At 39.9% G+C, this 19,632-nt stretch overlaps 1 protein-coding gene across 7 annotated transcripts in view; it reads right to left on the bottom strand.

Annotated features, from left to right (window-relative positions):
- The window catches only part of SEMA6D (semaphorin 6D), a 368,460-nt gene that overhangs the window by 135,963 nt on the left and 212,865 nt on the right, over positions 1 to 19,632 (bottom strand). For all 7 annotated transcript variants that reach the window (XM_044077577.1, XM_044077576.1, XM_044077574.1 and 4 more), the window contains 3 exons: positions 5,240 to 5,394; positions 4,860 to 4,971; positions 4,621 to 4,681 (listed from right to left, as the gene is read on the bottom strand). In XM_044077577.1, coding sequence (XP_043933512.1) covers positions 4,621 to 4,681; positions 4,860 to 4,971; positions 5,240 to 5,345 — 279 coding nt within the window. In that variant the 5' untranslated portion in view covers positions 5,346 to 5,394. The remainder of the gene's footprint in view (positions 1 to 4,620; positions 4,682 to 4,859; positions 4,972 to 5,239; positions 5,395 to 19,632) is intronic.

Raw genomic sequence — 19,632 nt, 5'->3', positions numbered from 1 at the left:
GAATGAAAAACTGAATGAAATTTAGTTTAATGGGAAATGGATTTTGGCAGATATACTGTGAAAAATTAGATAATGGTTGTAGAATGAGTGGGGGCTGATTATGTACTAATAACAAAAAGGATGTTATAAGACAAATGATAAACAGTAAAATAAGCAATGTGCATATATGTATCTGTAAACACTGTGTCTGCAAACTCTTTACTTTAGTCACTACCTGTACCTTGCGACCAAAGGCGAGGGCAGGGTAGTAAAATGGCTATAATACCAAGAGTTTTGTTTAAGAGGATATGTCCTACTTCCTTACCACAGACTGGTTCAGCTTCTGCCCAAATCAGCATGTCACTCTGATGTATATGTTTGTCACCACGTCTACAATTAGGACAGCTGCATTCCACTACCTCAGGAGCTCAATTCGCTGTTTCTGGAAGGGCACATGACTTTTACTGACTCTCCTGGTCAGACTAACATTAAACAACTTCTTTATAAGCAGTGAGCTATTTTTGTGGAAAGAGGACCAAAAAGAAACTTAAATTATTTACCATCTTTGAAGTGCGGAGCAAGCCCTTCTACTTCCACTATATCTGTTACTTAACATAATATCAACTTAAGTAGTGCAAATTCAGTGGAAGTTTGCATGTTTTGATGAAATGGTCTGCTGCTGAAAATGACAATGTGGAACCAACACATAATTCTCTCATTCCACTTACTTTGCTCATAGCAGTGAATTACTTCCACTCATGGTCATATGATATTAAAAGTACAACATAATTTGCAAACAGTTAAGATGCCACATTTAAGTCTTCAAAAAGAACAAACCCAACCTGTTCTGATATACCAGTCATGAAAATCATGGATATTAGTGGTGAAAAGTTGCATCTTAAGAATGTGGAAACAACTTTTGCTGCAGTCATACAAAGACCAAATACTACACAGGAATGGCCCCGATACAAGCCAGAGCATCCTATCATAACAAATCTGTAAGTCAACAAAACAACAATAGACTGATTTGTCCTACTTCTGCAACCAGTCACTGAACTGCAAAAAGTTACAAAAGATGATCATTTATTCTATAACCTTGACAGCATCTGGTCTGCTCCTCCTAAATCTAAGTTGTGACTCCAGGATGGAATCGAGTGTGTTGCCATATAGCTCAAACAAACCCTTTAGTAACACTGCCTCATTTTGCCTGTTCTTTTTCCATATCACAATATTCTCTTGTATTGTTCTCTCAATTCTCTTAATACATTTCTATGCATTTCCCCTTACAAACAAGTGGGGGACGGTAGACGCTTGGCAGAAGGAGACAAATGAGAAGATTTAGCAGAAACTATGGAGACCACAGCTGGATCAGCAGAGAAACTTGCAGTCATCCGGCACTTTACAAAATCTGTCAGACTTCTTGGGAGCAGGGGCCTGGGAATCTGGAGATTTAGAAGAGGAAGCAAAGACTTCCAGGAAAGCTGGCAGGACTGGAGGAATGGCAGAGGGAGATGGGACCTCCATTTGCGGAAGGCCATAATATTGCTTCTGCTCATCAGAAATCTGGGAACAATCCCATTTGAAGAACTCCCTTATTTTATTAATGTCTTCTTCAAAAGAAATTTCTTCAACTGGGGAATCCCCCTATTAGATTCCTCCTCAGGGGATGCCTATTCTAGAGGAGGAGTAATTTGGGTGGAATATGCAAGAGAATCTTCATCAGAGGAAGAATCCTCAGAACCAGAGGAAAGAACCTGAGACCCAGAAGCCTGTACAGGAGAGGAAGTGAAGGAAGGAAGGGGAGAGAGGAAGAAGGCTTCAAGGCCTTAACAAGACCCTGGAAAAAGGCATCCTAATCAGACTGAGGCATAGAAGGGATGTTTAGTCTTATGTTTTATCCTTTACATGTCTTTCTGTATGAGGAGACAAAGAAGAAGAACCCAACATAGGCCTAACGTTCGGCATAGTCAGGGAAGGATCTCTAGACGGAACGGCAGGAACGTCACTGCAGTCCTCTAGCACAGTGAGCTGCAGTTCTCCCATCTCACCTAAAATGGATGTCTGCATAGCTTCGGACATGCTGGGATCCAATCCCTTGGCAGCTTCCACAGAGGTATCCACTGAAGAAGACCCATCCTCTGACCTTACTATCGGGTCTTCACTGACCTTAAGGGATACAGCAGAGGTAAAAGGTGCAGCCAGAGATGATTCATGTATTTGCTTGCTCACCTTCCTCTTCAAACTCGGCTCCGTCAAAAGACCCCTGGACCCTTCTTTAACATCTTTAGCCAGACGTTTAAGCCACTGATTTTCAAGATAAAGATTTAGAGCAAAAAATTGGCTATGCAAAGTCTTAGGCACAAAGCCCTGACAAATGGAGCAAGATTGATAATCGTGACTAGGCCCTAAATAGAAAAGGGCAGAGGTTGTGGCTATCTTTATGTGGAATCTGCCTTCCCCACCTACAACTGCCCTTCCTAGATGACATGAACAAAAATTAATGGCAGTAGCAAGAAAATAAATCCCCAATGGAGCCCTTCTCTGAAGCTGACAGCAACACACAGAATCTGACTGCAGACTGTACATAGGAGTCAACCTTCTGAATGGCGGCAGAAAAGTTCTGAGGATGGTACGTGCAGACGTCGTTTTATGGCTGACCTTGTCAGAGCATACATGTGATGTCCTATGTATTAGCAGTGGCTAAAAGCTTTTGTATACTGGCTGGACGTTGGGTTGCATGGTGGAAGACAACCCATATGTAAAAAATACTGCAACACTGAATAGAAGGACATCATTAAATGTGAAAAAGTGTAACATTGTCAATAGTCCACTCCAAAATGATAATGTAGTCTGGAATCTTGGAACCTGGGATGATAATCCACCCTCCTTCGACAACCATGTAGCAGCTGTAGTCAAAAAAATATTTCTGTTTAGCACAACTGAAGTGCTATCATCCAGGTGAAAAGAATTTAGCATCCGTCTTTACGCAGCCCTAATTATATAAATTCATGAGTACAATACCACTTTTCATATGTACCTTTCTAGACATACTAAGTAAATGTTAAGCCCCCAGTGATCCCTAGCCAGAGAGATTACCTGTCTAAATCCCTGTGTTACTAGTTATGGCCTGATACTCCACCCCTTTACTCGGTTTACTACAGGATCTTGCATGGTGACCTATCCCTCACCTTTCATGCCATTTGGGAACCATCCTTCTTGATCTCCTCTGTCTTCGCAAGTCAAATAGCTCCACTGTTTCTTCAATCTCCACCAGCATATACATAAAATGTGCTGGAAAGACACAATTATTACCCAACACCTGCTCCACCTCAAGAACAAACCTCCTCTGCAAGACAGACAAAGTGACATCCAAGCATTCTGCAAATTATGCTTGAATGTTTGGATAGGTGCCCATACATTTACTCTGGGACTAACCTGTTTTGTCCTTCTTGAGAAAGGGGGAGGGGCATCATGAGGGTGTTTTTTTGGAAAGTTGTAAATGGGCTTGTATTTCATATTTTCTTATAAAATAAGCTTTCTCAGGAAAATCCTTGAATTAGTCCCTAGCTCCTTCTACAGGTCACAGGTAACTAGCTTTTTGTATTCTATGAATCAAGAAGCACACACACACACACACACACACACACACACACACACACACACACACACACACACACACACACTGCAATCAAACAGGGCAACAAAATCTGCAACACAAACCAAGAAATACACTTTTCCCACATAGCACAAGAAGTTCATGAGAGCTCTCTTCATGTCATGTAAGTATTTAATGTATTACTTTAAATAGGTTAGTTAATTTAACTCAGGGGAGGGTATTATTTTCGCATACGAGTGTTGGTAAATGTCTCTGCTCTTTCTTGCATGTACTGGGCATAGTATTGTATTTGTTAGTTATGTTTACTCCTCTACCTGTGTGTGTTGTTTCACCTTCCTTTGTAAACTCAAGAATTGAGCTGATGCACAAAATTTTGTTTAGGCTACACGTGTGTAGTTCTAAATGACAATAAAGTTTACTTTGACTTTATTTAGAATACCATCCTCTCTTGGGAAAAATGCACTGATCTGTAGTCTTTAAAACAACTTAATTCCAAACACTGTCAAATAATCAAATGAGAGACTCATCTTTCCTGAAAACAAACATTTCCAGCATCAGTTTTTAAGATACACACACTGACTACTTACACTTACAGACAACTAGAGAAAAGGCAATTTATTCACCTACACAGTGAAACATCTAATATGTGTATCTTACTTATTAGACATATAATACTTATGTCAAACACATTAACAGTGCAGGAAAAAAATCTATAAATCCTCCAGTTTCTATGACAGTCAGTCTCTGCAACTAAAATAGGTGAGCATGATTCTTTAGACCATTACTGTATCATTTCCACATTTTTTTGTTCGGATATGAATCGGAACATTCTTTGGTATAAATATTTGAATCTTTAACATTTAATGGCCTATCATTTGGTAGAATACCTATTGTTTTGAAAATTCCATCCAAAGAAATTCCTTTTGCCAGGTAAGTGAGAAAAAAAAACAAGTTGAATAGAATGGAATCATCAAGTCCATATTTTAAAAATAGATGGATACAGGAATTCAAATGTTATTTCTTACCCTACTGTAGACAATTTCATTCTTCGGAATATCATTTAAATTTACAGCATAAACCTGATCCCTGTTAGAAAAAAAAGAGGATAAACAAAGTAAGACCTTACCGGTTTTAATCAGGTGTGAGATTTGTAGCATACAAGTTTTGAATAAGAACTGATGACATTTGCTTGTTGGCAGCATGTTGTCCAAATAAAATTAAAGAGGTAAAACATTTAGAGATAAGGTTATGACAAGGAAGATACCTGCCAGTGATATACAGCATATCTTTGATTTTCATCATAAGCTGGAAGTCCAACCTATGCTGAGATTCATTACCAGAAGGCCGCCCTCTGAAAGCAGGATATTGCTTTGAATCTGCAAGCAGAAATTAATACTGTATCAAATGCAAAGAATCAATATATTAATCAGTTTATATTTGCTGTAGAACATTTTAAAATAATTTCTTTCCTAACATTCTTGAAAGAGAAACAAACTTGGTTTTGTGCCTCTTTAAAAAGGATTTTGGTTTGTGCCAAGTTAGACATAGAGACAACTTGAGATGGATATGTTTTTTTTCACAGACCTATGACTCAGTACATTATTTAGCATTAATATTAAGTGAAGTTAGTAGCCATTTACTTACAATGGTAGTCCACAGTTTCAACAGGCTCATCGTCTTCAGGAAAGCTGAGTGCAAGGACTTGCGATACTGAAAGTAGCACCATACAGTGGCAGCATACAGACAACATGACGGTGAACACAGAAATTCAGTGCTTCTTATTAGAAAACAACGTCTACCTGTAAAACATAATGAATTAACAAATATTGGAAAAAAATGATATTCCTATCAATGTATAACACTTCATCCTAGACTGCACCTAATTCCAAAATGTAGGTCTTCTAACTACTCATTACATTGTAATCTTTGGTATCAATTTATTCCACTGCTACAAAAAATACTTAAAAATAACACATAAGGAAAATAGTTTGCATCTTATATATGGGTTAAATCATATATTGTTGTGCATATAAGATAACCATACCTCTCAACAGCACAGATTTTCACAGAATGTCCAGATTTTTGCCTCATATTTTTGGTCCACTTTTCATAAAAATTGTGTTTTTCTGGCAAATTAGTGACAAATCATTAAAGATTGAAGTTAGGAAATAATTACAGACATTTGAGTTTCAGACTTCTTACCCTTCAGAAAATTTATCCTAATGCAAAACTTGTTATTCTTTCAACTTCCTAAGTTTGTAAGAGTAATATTTACAAAATGTTCCTATTTTTAGGCCTTTGTCCCACTTTTATTTATGGCTTTGTCCAGATTTCTTGCTCTAAAAGGTTGAGAGGTATGGAGATAACCCATCTTATATATGTCATTTTTTATATATCTTAACTGAGAAACACTGTAAATAAACAAACCAGACTAGACAAACAAAAATGCTACAGTGATATTCAAACTAAGCATAATACCAACCCACAAAGTTTCTGGGCCACTATAAACAGTATTCTCCAACCAGGTAAATCACCAACTCCTCATCATCCAAACATAGACACCACCTCTATAAACACAGCCACCCAATTCAATGAGTTCTTTACCAACTCTATACTAAAGCTGTCAACAGACCCACCCTCCTCAACCCCCACTATACTATCTAACCCATCAAATAACACCATCTCCTTCACCCTACAACCTGTACCAACTTACACCATCTAGAGACACCTAACCAAACTTAAACCCACCACCCTAGCAGTAGACAAACTACCTGCCAAATTCCTACAAATAGCCGCCAAAGCCATTTCCTACCTAGTCTCTATAATCATTAACAGATCAATCTCAGAACAAAAAGTGCCACTTCTCTGGAAAATAAATCTCCTACATTATACATACATACACACACACATATATATATATATATATATATATATATATATATATATATATATATATATATATATATATATACACACACAAGGTTATACCTCCAACAAAAAAGCAAATACACCAAAAAGCTTTTAAGCATAGTAAAGGAGAATAGAGGTATAGCCAAAAGAAGTCAGGGGACTAGTCAGGGGACTGGAGAGAGGGTAACCAGGACTGCAACAATGAATACACTCGAACATCTACATTTATGGTAAGTGTACACAACTGTACTATGTTCTTCATGTTTTACTGTTGCAGTCATCACATTTGGGTAGATTCCCAAAGTTAAGGAGATGGAAGGAGGAATTTAGGTAGCATTAGGACCAGCTATAAGGCTCTGCAAGACTGCAGTGGCAAAGCCAGCTCTGGTTTTAGAGAAAATTGGCAAATGGTAATGCTTGGTGAAAGTATGTACAGAACTCCAGGTAGCAGCTTCTAGGATGTCTCTGGTAGGGACACCTCTGAGAAAGGCTGTAGAGGTAGATGCACCTTAGATTGAATGGGGCCTAATCCCCTGTGGGATAGGTTTTCCATGGTGCTTATAGCAGAAATGAATGCAATCACCTATCCACTTAGAAATGGTTTGTTTTGAAATAGCCTTCCCCTCTGCCCCTGCAGCAAATGCTACCAGCAGTTGTTCAGATTTCCTTTGATGTTTAGTCCTGTCCAAGTAAAATCTAAGTTGTCTGTGCAGTATTTGTTCCCCTTTGTTCTGTGGATTAGAAAAGAGGGCTGGCAAATGAATGGATTGATTTAGAGCCACACTGGATACCATCTTGGGCATGAAGGAGGGATTGGTCCTGAGGGACACCCTGTCTGCAAGAAAGATGATGAAAGGCTCCACTGCCATAAGGGCCTGTAATTCAGATACCGTTCTTGCTGAAGTGATTGCTAAAAGGAAAGCTGTTTTCCAAGAAAGGAATTTTAACTCTGCAGTTGCAGCTGGCTCAAAAGGAGGAAGAGTGAGTTTTTCCAATACAAAGTTAAGGTCCCAGGCTGGAATAGGAGCTCTCCTGTGTGGTCTTAAGTTTTTGGCCCTTCTGAGGAACTGATTGAGCAGTGGGTGAGAAAAGAGGGGTGGTTCTGTGTTGTAATGAGCAGAAATGGCTGAGGCATGAATTTTGATGGAGGGAAAGGAAAGGCCCTTGTGAAGAATCTCAGTTAAGTATTGAAGAATCTGAGGTACATTGGGCGCTGCTGTGGCCATCCCTTGAGTTTGGTTTCAAGCACAGAATCTTTTCCATTTTTCAGCATAAGACTTTCTATTACTAGGCCTCCTTGCCTCCAAAATGACATCCAACACTTGTTTACTGAGGGATGGTAACAGAGAGATTAGGTAATTAGCCAGGCTGCCAGGTTCAGGGTTTGAAGCTGGGGGTGCAGAATCTGGCTCTCCTGATGAGACAGCAGGGTAGGGGTCTGAAGCAGGTGCCATGGGGCCAGCTGTGACACACTGTGCAAGAGGGGGTACCAGTGGTGGTGTGGCCAGTCTGGTGCAATCAGTATCATCCTTGGTTTGTCCTGTTTGATCTTTAGTAGTGCTTTGCAGAGGAGAGGCAGAGGAGGAAAGGCATAAACTGATAGATTTTTCCAGCTGAAGGAAAGAGCATCCACTTTCCAAGCTTATTTGCGGAGAGTCCTTGTGCAGAATTTGTCCAATTGGTAGTTCTGGGGGGGAGGCAAACAGGTCTATATCTGGGCTCCCCCATTTGTTGATCAACATGTTGAAAGTCTTTGGTTCCAGTTTCCACTCATGTGGATCCATTTGATTTCTGCTTAGTTTGTCTGCCAATGTATTTAGTTTTCCTGGCAGGAATTGAGCCTGTAGATGCACTTGGTAGCTCAAGGCTGTGTTCCACAGTGCCATGGCTAGTCTGCAGAGGGGGTAAGAATGGGTATTCTACTAATTCCATATGCAAGACTGCATATGAGGAAACTACAATGGTATCTAAAATGCCTATGGTGTCAACATTCTCAGGATCTAGAAGCAATTATTCCTATCATACCTTGCCTGCCTTTATGTACCTGCCTTTATCATACCCACCTGCTTGTTTATGTACCACATAACAGTGGTGTTGTCCGTCTTTACCATTAATTGTCCTGGAAGAATGTGGTCCATGAAGGCTGTCAGAGCATTCTGTACAGCTAACATTTCTTTTCATTGATATGCAGGTGCATTTGACTTGGGTTCCATTTGCCCTGAGTACACTTCCCTGCCAGATGAGCCCCTCATGCACAGTCTGATGTGCCTGTTGTTAGGGTTTGGGCAGCAGGGGATAGAGTGAATGATAGTCCCTTGTTTTGGTGGCAAGCCTCTGCCCACCAAAGGAATTCTAAAGGCAGGCAAGGTATGATAGGAATAATTGCTTCTAGATCCTGAGAATGTTGACACCATAGGCATTTTAGATACCATTGTTGTTTCCTCATATGCAGTCTTGCATATGGAATTAGTAGAATGCACGAGGCCATGAACCCCAAGGCTTGCAGTATTTGCCTTGCGGATAACGGGGATTTTGTGGCCAATAGTTTGAAGTAAGTTGTCAAATGAATTTGTTTCTCTGGCGTGAGGAAAGCCATCTGGGAAGTTGTGTTCAAGCTTGCTCCCAGGAATATAATTTGTTGACAGGGTACCAGGTGTGATTTCTTTTTGTTTATGGTGTACCTTTCTGCCTGAATTAGACAATCATCCAGGTATGGATATATTTGAATATTTAGAACAAACAGCTGACAACCGCTGAGGAAGGTAAATGAAAGGCAGATGTATTCAGTAAAGCAGTCCACAAATACGCTGTTAACAGAAGGTTAACACTCTTTAATTCCACTCCGTAACGTTAAACACCAAAAACAAGCAGTGTTTTTCGTCCCAGTCACTACCGGAACTTCATCAGACAAATACTTCCTGTTAAGGTAGTTATTTAAATACAAAATAGTATGCCAGTATCATTAATTATATTATCAATTAAAAAGAAAACAACGTTCTACATAATTAGGATCCGTTTTTCTAAACGGGTTCCACACATTCAAAAGTTTACAGACAGCCGATGAAGCATGACGTAAATTGAATCTTAATGTCAACAAAAATCGACTGTTATAAAAATGTGTTTCATTGCTTCATTTGAAATGCTTCAGTCCTAGTTAAGTAATTTTGTTAAAATAACTGGTTCCATAAAATATGGTTCCTCATTTGCGCCACTGTGAACAAAAACACATCCTGCAGCTAACACTTAATTTAAAAATGATGCATGAAAGCCACGCTCAATGTAAAACGGCATAAAGACACATGAAAAAATACAATAAAGCGTAAAATGGTGATAAATAAGTGTGTATGAAAAAATATATATAAAAAAGCATATACAAACAACCTATTAAATCCATACTCCAGAACTCCTCTGTACTGCTATAATCTAACTGTTTACTTGACCTCGCTTTGCAAATACTACATCGTAGTTGCGCTAGTTAAAAAATCTCTACCTTACTAAATCCAGTTGCCATAAAGAAGTTTTGTATAAAAATACATCCTAGTAGCCTGTTTGATCCGTGCTCAAGCACTCCTCCTTTCTGCTTTAATCAAACTGGTTGTTAAACCTCGTTGCGTGAACGCTACATCAGGGTTACGCTAGTTGGAAAATCTCACCTTTGCTGTACTCCAATTACCGTAAAAGATAGAAATATAAAAACAATATATGCAGCGTCTGTTACTGTGTCCTGCGTCTACGATCACAAGTGTCCCCGCCTGAACATAACAGTCCTGTACATATGACAGAACCTTACGTCCCGTGAGGGTCAAGTAACTAACCAAGTTTAAAGTTACATCACTATTGTCAGTACATCCTGACTTAAGTAGTCGCAAGAACTCCTCGACCCTGTGTCGCACCTGGATGGCGCTAGGCTACTATAATTCGAGTTGTGAAATTTAAGTCACAACCCCTGTCGCTGAATGTTTAATTTTTGTTTTTTTATAGAAAACACTCAGGTACATAAAGAACTGTCTTTATGTAGATGATTACTCGTACGATGCATGTTTCAAACAAACCACACAAAATTTATGGTTTTGGTAACCTAATGCTTGTCACTATGCAATCTTTTTTCTATTTTCATAGGACCTCAGTTAATGTGTTGTAAGGATGCAGAAAAGTTAAATAAAAAATAATAAGTAAAAAATAAAAAATAAGAAATAACAAGTATCACATATAAAATATAGAGAAAGGACCTTCCAAGCACAGGTCCTAATATGTGTTGTCCAGGTGTACAACAATCATGAATGAAAAAGGACAAAACCCAAGGTAGTCAAATCCCCTAACTAACTGTTAATTAATAACACTTTAGGAGCCTAACTACCATACATTCATACCTCTCTAAATGTTAGTTAATTGGCTACAATGTTTCCCTACAATAAAGGGAGTATACTTATATAATATATAACTGTCTCACTTTACATTACATGTTTTAAAACAATAAACTAAAATGTACGTGGCAATAACTTGTTGATTATTTTTCTGTTTTGTAGTATGAAACCTCAACCCCAATAGAGTCTAGTCGTCTGTTACAAGTTGCGCTAGACTTACCAATAGACATGACAAAAATCGTTGCCTTTAATGTTCTTTTATGGGTTGACCTGATGAACCTACACTCCCATATAAAATTAAAACTTAGGGGTCAACAGTGTCCCTAGTTTGTTATTGTTTACTACCAGTATGGGTGCACTATTACAGTGCTTAGGCCACCCTGAAAATTAGAAAAAAAATTATGAAATACACCTATATGCAATTGAATACTCGTGCCTTCACTGTCCCCACATATTTATTCTAATAAAATAGTCAAAATGTAAATATTTACCTTGTTCAACAGTGGATGTGGGTAAAAAATGGTGAAAACACTGATTCCATATACTATTTTGGATATATGTGTGTAAAAAAATACATTGTTCTAAAATTTAACCTATGTAATCCCTTTTCTTTACATATTATACTACTACGTTCTATCTAAGTAGGTTCTTAATTTTTAAGAGACATGAAATTGAACAACTTTCATTCAGGCCTGGGGGAGTGCATGCCATTAATCTAACTTGCCATTTCAGTTCTCTCCTTTCTAAATCCAATTTTAACATGATGTCGTTCACCAATCCTTCCTCAATAAATTTTTTTCTAGTTTGATCAATTATCAGGAACTTGAATTTATGATCTGAGTACTTTGTGCAATGCCTGGCTAGGGCATTGTCATCCTTGTTTTTGGCAATTGCATAACAGTGCTCGTAAATCCTGTCACGGAGTCGTCTATCAGTTTTGCCCACATAGAATGAAAAACAATCTATGCACTGGGCCAGGTAGACGACTCCTTTGGAATTACAATTACTCGGTATGTTAACTTGAAAAGTTTCGTTTCTGATGTAAAACCTGTCTGAAATGTTTATATAAGCACAATATTTGCAATTCCCACATTTTGTTGTACCTCTTTTAGATGGTTTAGTTTTACTATTTGTTTCCAATAATTTTTTCAAATTATAGCCCCTTCTGTATGTAATAGTTGGACCATGGGCAAGTATGTTTATTAAATCTTTGTCCAGTGACAGAGACCGCCAATACTTTCTAACTATGTTGCCTATATTTGATGCTTCAATACAATATGTAAAAGTAAATGCAGTATTGAAGTTTTCTTCAGTTTTACCCTCCCTATTATCAGATTCGTGTATTGAAGCCATTGTACATAATGATGAAATTTGGTCAGTGCTGCCATTATACACTAAAGTGATGTTAGTTTTAACTTCACCATTCAAAATAGGTGCGTAAATGCCCCTATTTCTTTTTTCGATAACTTCCTCAAAGATGTTTTTTAGAAATAAATCAGGGTAGCCCCTGTTTGTAAACATCTCGTGCAACAAGTTACATTCTTCATGAAAGTCCTCTTCACTTGTTACCATTCTAGCAGCCCTGACTAGTTGTCCTTTGACAACTGATTTCTTTTGGTGTTGGGGGTGCATGCTCGTAAAATGTAAATAACTGTTGCAATGAGTCTCCTTTCTATGAATCTTCGCTGTGTATTTATCAAGGCCCTTTGATAAACATACATCAAGGAAATTGGTTGTATTATACTGGAAGTTTTTAGTGAACTTCAAAAAGTGTGTGGTTGAACTAAGGTAGTCCACCAACTGGTTTGCATAGTGTTCATCTCCCTCAATAATGATGAATATGTCATCCAAAAACCTTTTGTAACAAAGGATTTGGTTCATCCATACACTATTAAGTAGATGTTCCTTTTCCCAGAATGCTAAAACCAAGTTGGCGAAACTCGAGCCCATAGGGGAACCCATGGCTACCCCAACTTTTTGTCTAAAAAGTAAGCCCTCAAAAAAGATAAAGTTGTTTGCTAGAATAATCTCTAGTAATTGTTCAACCAACAGGCATTCATTATCTGGTGCACCCTTACCCCGGATGAAGTCTATGACCCATTCAGTTCCAATAGTATGTGGGATGCAAGAATATAACTCACAGATGTCAACCGTTAAAAAGTTACCTGATGCATTAAATGGTGTATTCTGGATGCATTCTAAGAAGGACCAAGAGTCCTTTAGTATCTGTGTTTCAGATTCTACATATTTTTTAAGAATGCAGTCCACCATCTTAGCAGATGGATATGTTATGGACTGCCTTGCATCTACCAACGCTCTGAATGGTGGGTTAAGAACATTTTTATGTAACTTTGGTATACCAGAGATCTTGGGGATTCTGGGTGCCAGCATGGTAATGTAGCTGTATTGATCGATATTTATGATGCCATCTGTGTAAAGGTCACTAAAAAACATTTTTATTCGATTGTATGCTTGATTCAGTTCATTTCTACTTGTTTCCTCATATGTGTCACTACCTAAAATTGAGACCATGGTGTTTGAATAGTCACTGTTGTAGAACACTGCTAACCCCCCACCTTTGTCGGGTTTCATGAGCCTCAATGGTAGCTCTCTGATTGCATTCAATAAGTAGGTTTCCTCATTTGACATATTCATTTTATGGTCATTATTGTTGGAATGTCTATTAAGTTCCCTGAATTCACTAATACACAAATGTTCAAAAAGGTTTAGTGTGTCGTTGTGGGGGGGATTAAAGGTGCTTGCTATCTTAAGTTCACTTGTGTTGTAACTGTTGTTACCAAACATGATATTTAAATTTAATTTACGTGTGAACATTTTAAAGTCCAAGATTAATTCAGTAATGTCACATTTTCTTGTTGGAACAAAAGTCATTCCCTTAGCAAATAATTCCACCAGCTTAGAGTCAATGTGACATTCAGTGTAGTTGTATATTTTGAAGTCATTTTTGGTATTTGATATGACTTCAAACAATCTTAATCCTGGTGTTGATTGTTGCTCCTCGTGTTGTATCTCCGTTTCTGACCAAGGGGGGGATTGGTTGTCCAGTTGTTCCCCCCCTGGTAGTTATGCCTGGAAAAATTCCCAAGCTGAACATTATGACTTGTTTCCGTGCATTGTTAGCATCATCGAAGATTTCTTCATCAACATAAACATGGTCAAGGGGCATTGCGTAGGTGTTCGTAGTAGATCTAACTGTCCCATGCCTGTTTTTGTTTTGTTGTTTTGGATGGCTGGGACCATTTGATTTTACTGTGGTATTGACTTTGTTGGTAGGTGGGGGTTTTGGGAAAGCTTCCCCTTCTCTGTATGCCTTAAGGTCCCTCTGTAGTTTTTTCAATTTGTTGCCCTTAAGTTTGGCCATTTGTTGAGAAACACTATTGAGAGTTCTGTCGAATTCAAATTTGTATCTACTGAAATCTATATCATTTTTGATGTCATTTTCTAAGTTAGATATTTCATTGTTCAGGACTGGAGGGAGGGTAACCAGGACTGCAGCAGTGAATACACTTGAACATCTACATTTATGGTAAGTGTACACAACTGTACTATGTTCTTCGTGTTTCACTGTTGCAGTCGTCACATTTGGGTAGATTCCCAAAGTTAAGGATGGAAGGAGGAACTTAGGTAGCATTAGGACCAGCTATAAGGCCATGCAAGACTGCAGTGGCAAAGCCAGCTCTGGATTTAGAGAAAATTGGCAAATGATAATGCTTGGTGAAAGTATGTACAGAACTCCAGGTAGCAGCTTCTAGGATGTCTCTGGTAGGGACACCTCTGAGAAAGGCTGTAGAGGTAGATGCAGCCCCGATTGAATGGGGCCTAATCCCCTGTGGGATAGGTTTTCCATGGTGCTTATAGCAGAAATGAATGCAATCACCTATCCACTTAGAAATGGTTTGTTTTGAAATAGCCTTCCCCTCTGCCCCTGCAGCAAATGCTACCAGCAGTTGTTCAGATTTCCTTTGATGTTTAGTCCTGTCCAAGTAAAATCTAAGTTGTCTGTGCAGTATTTGTTCCCCTTTGTTCTGTGGATTAGAAAAGAGGGCTGGCAAATGAATGGATTGATTAAGAGCCACACTGGATACCATCTTGGGCATGAAGGAGGGATTGGTCCTGAGGGACACCCTGTCTGCATGAAAGATGATGAAAGGCTCCACTGCCATAAGGGCCTGTAATTCAGATACCGTTCTTGCTGAAGTGATTGCTAAAAGGAAAGCTGTTTTCCAAGAAAGGAATTTTAACTCTGCAGTTGCAGCTGGCTCAAAGGGAGGAAGAGTGAGTTTTTCCAATACAAAGTTAAGGTCCCAGGCTGGAGTTGGGGCTCTCCTGGGTGGTCTTAAGTTTTTGGCCCCTCTGAGGAACTGATTGAGCAGTGGGTGAGAAAAGAGGGCTGGTTCTGTGTTGTAATGAGCTGAAATGGCTGAGGTGTGAATTTTGATGGAGGAAAAGGAAAGGCCCTTGTGAAGAATCTCAGTTAAGTATTGAAGAATCTGAGGTACATTGGGCGCTGCTGTGGCCATCCCTTGAGTTTGGTTTCAAGCACAGAATCTTTTCCATTTTTCAGCATAAGACTTTCTAGTACTAGGCCTCCTTGCCTCCAAAATGACATCCAACACTTGTTTACTGAGGGATGGTAACAGAGAGATTAGGTAATTAGCCAGGCTGCCAGGTTCAGGGTTTGAAGCTGGGGGTGCAGAATCTGGCTCTCCTGATGAGACAGCAGGGTAGGGGTCTGAAGCAGGTGCCATGGGGCTAGCTGTGACACACTGTGCAAGAGGGGGTACCAGTGGTGGCGTGGCCAGTCTGGTGCAATCAGTATCATCCTTGGTTTGTCCTGTTTGATCTTTAGTAGTGCTTTGCAGAGGAGAGGCAGAGGAGGAAAGGCATAAACTGATAGATTTTTCCAGCTGAAGGAAAGAGCATCCACTTTCCAAGCTTATTTGCGGAGAGTCCTTGTGCAGAATTTATCCAATTGGTAGTTCTGGGGGGGAGGCAAACAGGTCTATATCTGGGCTCCCCCATTTGTTGAGCAACATGTTGAAAGTCTTTGGTTCCAGTTTCCACTCATGTGGATCCATTTGATTTCTGCTTAGTTTGTCTGCCAGTGTATTTAGTTTTCCTGGCAGGAATTGAGCCTGTAGATGCACTTGGTAGCTCAAGGCTGTGTTCACAGTGCCATGGCTAGTCTGCAGAGGGGGTAAGAATGGGTACCCACCTGCTTGTTTATGTACCACATAACAGTGGTGTTGTCCGTCTTTACCATTAATTGTCCTAGAAGAATGTGGTCCTTGAAGGCTGTCAGAGCATTCTGCACAGCTAACATTTCTTTTTGATTAATATGCAGGTGCATTTGACTTGGGTTCCATTTGCCCTGAATGCACTTCCCTTCCAGGTGAGCCCCTCATGCATAGCCTGATGCGTCTGTTTTTAGGGTTTGGGCAGGAGGGGATAGAGTGAATGATAGTCCCTTGTTTTGGTGGCAAGCCTCTGCCCACCAAAGGAATTCTAAAGGCAGGCAAGGTATGACAGGAATAATTGCTTCTAGATCCTGAGAATGGTGACACCATAGGCATTTTAGATACCATTGTAGTTTCCTCATATGCAGTCTTGCATATGGAATTAGTAGAATGCACGAGGCCATGAACCCCAAGGCTTGCAGTATTTGCCTTGCAGATAACGGGGATTTTGTGGCCACTAGTTTGAAGTAAGTTGTCAAATGAATTTGTTTCTCTGGCGTGAGGAAAGCCATCTGGGAAGTTGTGTTCAAGCTTGCTCCCAGGAATATAATTTGTTGACAGGGTACCAGGTGTGATTTCTTTTTGTTTATGGTGTACCGTTCTGCCTGAATTAGACAATCGTCCAGGTATGGATACATTTGAATATTTCTTTGCCTGCAAAATGCAATGACTGGAGCTAGACACTTTGTGAATACCCTGGACACAATAGATAAGCCAAAGGGCAGCGCAGAGAACTGATAGTGCATGCAGCCTGCTTTGAAGCGTAGGTATTTTCTGCAACATTCCCTGACTGGGATGTGCAGGTAGGCTTCCTTTAAATCCAGTGTTGCCAACCAGGCATATTTGCCTATTATGGGACGCAACTGGTGAAGAGTTAGCATCTTGAATTTTGGAATCACCAAAAAGGTGTTTAGGATAGAAAGGTCCAGGATAGGATGTCATGAGTTGTCTTTTCTGGGTATCAGGAAAAGTCTTGAGTAGAAACCTTGCCCCTTTTCCTCTTCTGGTACAGTATGAATAGCCTTTAATCTTAAGAGAAAGAGTACTTGCTGTTGAGCCTCTGCCCACTGATTTGGGGGTAGATTTGGCCAACCGTTTGAGGTTGGTAACGTGTGGAAGTGAAATCTGTATCATTAGGAAACTATGTTTAAAACCCATTTGTCCTGGGTAATGAGTTCCCAGTTTTTTGTTTGCAGAGCAATCTTTCCCCCTAAAGGAGCAGTCAGTTGAGAAGGGCTTGGAAGTTTCAAAGTTAAGTCACTGAGACAGTTTACCATAGGGGGGAGTCTTACTACTCCCTGATTTGGAAGTGGGAGCCCCCCACTGCTTAGTCCTGTGCGTACCCTGGGACTGAAGCCTGGGTGTTCTGCTGGTTCTAGGTTTGAACTGAGAAGGCCTGGAAAAGGCAGGAAAGGACCAATTTTTTGAGGACCAATGCCTACTAAACCTTGGAGGCTGCAGTTGTAAGAAATCTTTAACAGTTTGCATAGATTTAGACTTTTCCTCCATCTTTTTAAGAACTTCTTCTACTTTGTTGCCAAACAGGTGGTCCTGATTTAAGGGAGCATCCAGCAATTTAGTTTTCACATGATCTGGCAAAGATTGCTCCTTAAGCCAAGCATGCCTTCTAAGAACAGACCCAGTGACAGCAGCCCTGCAAGATGCCTCTAGTGAATCAAAACCACATTGCAAAGTATGTTTTCCAACCTGTTCAGCAGAATGCATTAAATCATGTAAATCCTTATTTTCAGCACAATCAGGAATCAACATCATTTTCTGTTTAAGCAATCCAATAATATGCTGCTGATACTTTAACATATGAAACTGGCAGTTTAAAGCTCTGATGGCCAAAGTTGCAGAGGTGTACAGCTTCTTATCCGATCTATCCAGGGCCCTGGAATCTCTATCAGAGGGGGTAGGATTTTTGGCAGTAGTAGCCTTAATGCCCTTGGGTCCCAGTGAAATGGTCTCAGGATCCACAGTAGGATTTTTAAAAAGGAACTTGTGAGAATCAGGAACTCTGTAATATCTATCAGGTTTCCTGGGAGCAGGAGGTAAAGAGTCAGGGGCCAAGCTAGATTCCGAAAAGGCATTGTTAACAATGTCCAGCACAGGAGGGATAGCTAAAGGCCCGCGTTGGGGCAGGAGTAAGAAATCTCTAAGCCTCTTTTTAGAATCAGAGTAATCCTGGCTTTCCCAGTGAAAATGCTCCCTAAGAGTATGCAAGCTTTCACCAAAAGAAAAATCCTCTGGGGGAGAAGCAGAGGGAATAGAGTCCTCTGCATCAGAATCCTCATAGGTAGATAAGGGTAAATCCTGGTCATCAGAGGAGACAGAAATTTCAGAATCCTGGTCAGAAGTATCATAAGCAAATTCAGTCCTAGGTCTCTTAGACAGGGAAGGTTGGCTTCCCCTGATTAAAGTAATAAGGCCTTCAGCCATTCTTATCATTTGTTTTTTAGGCATGGAGGCCTGACCATGTGGTCTGGGAATCGGTTTCCTAGGCATGGTTCGAGATTTAGACCTTGAAGAAGAAGATGGCGTCAGTTTAATATGCAAGTCAGTAGGCCTGAACACACCCTCAGAAGCCGGTGCCTCCACAGTGGCTCCGGACCCATCCAAGGTAGAGACATCCGCAGGTTCCACAGTTGAAGCATCTCACGGCATACCGGATCCCGAATGGGTCTCAGTAGAGGCCTGCGAATCTGAAGTAGCGGGTATCATGGGCTGCGAAAGCACCTCACTGAGTACTGGCAAACTGGCGACTAGCTTAGGAGAAGCGTCGTCGGCAGCTTTGGACCTAGGCGGCCTGTCTCTGTCTTTATCTTTGCATTTTTTGGAATGTCAGTAGTCAGGTGGCTTACTGAAGACATATCTGGATAACTGAACAAAGTACCAACATATTTAGAAGCAAAAATATACCAACGATGAATAGTTTGTGGTTTAAATAAGGCACAAAACCGACAGTGAGGTATGTAGTGGTCAGGGCCTAGGCAAGGAATACAGTACGAATGAAAATCTTTATGAGGTATTTGCTTTCCACAAGAAATACAGTTACTGACTTTTAATGACAACGGTTTAGAAGAACATCTGCCTAGCACCTGGCTGACATATTCTAACTCCTTTCCCCTACCCACTGTCCAATCTCCTCTTTAAAACTCCCACAGATGCACTATGTATTATCACATGTTACTTACCAACTCACTGTCGCCTACTCCCCTCTGTCCCATCTATACCCATTAACTATCCCACAGACTAAGTTGAAAAGCTTTCCCTTAAAATGTGAATGCACCTCATAAGAACTTGTCTATATTCTCCTCCTTTTTTAGTTTTCCTTTCTTGTCTTATCTTCAGTACATCTTCAAGATTATCTCTACCAAACATACTGTATGAACAATCAAATGTTACTACCTGCTATACTTTTAATTGTATGTCTAAACCTCTATGATTATGTAAATATCTTATGTCATCATATGTTACTATCTGCTATATTTTTATAAGTAAA

Source organism: Protopterus annectens, chromosome 7.part0 (assembly GCF_019279795.1).
Source record: "Protopterus annectens isolate FY-2018-M chromosome 7.part0, PAN1.0, whole genome shotgun sequence".
Taxonomy (NCBI): domain Eukaryota; kingdom Metazoa; phylum Chordata; order Ceratodontiformes; family Protopteridae; genus Protopterus; species Protopterus annectens.
Note: the sequence above shows the minus strand (reverse complement) of the source record. Positions and strands in the feature narration are given on the sequence as shown.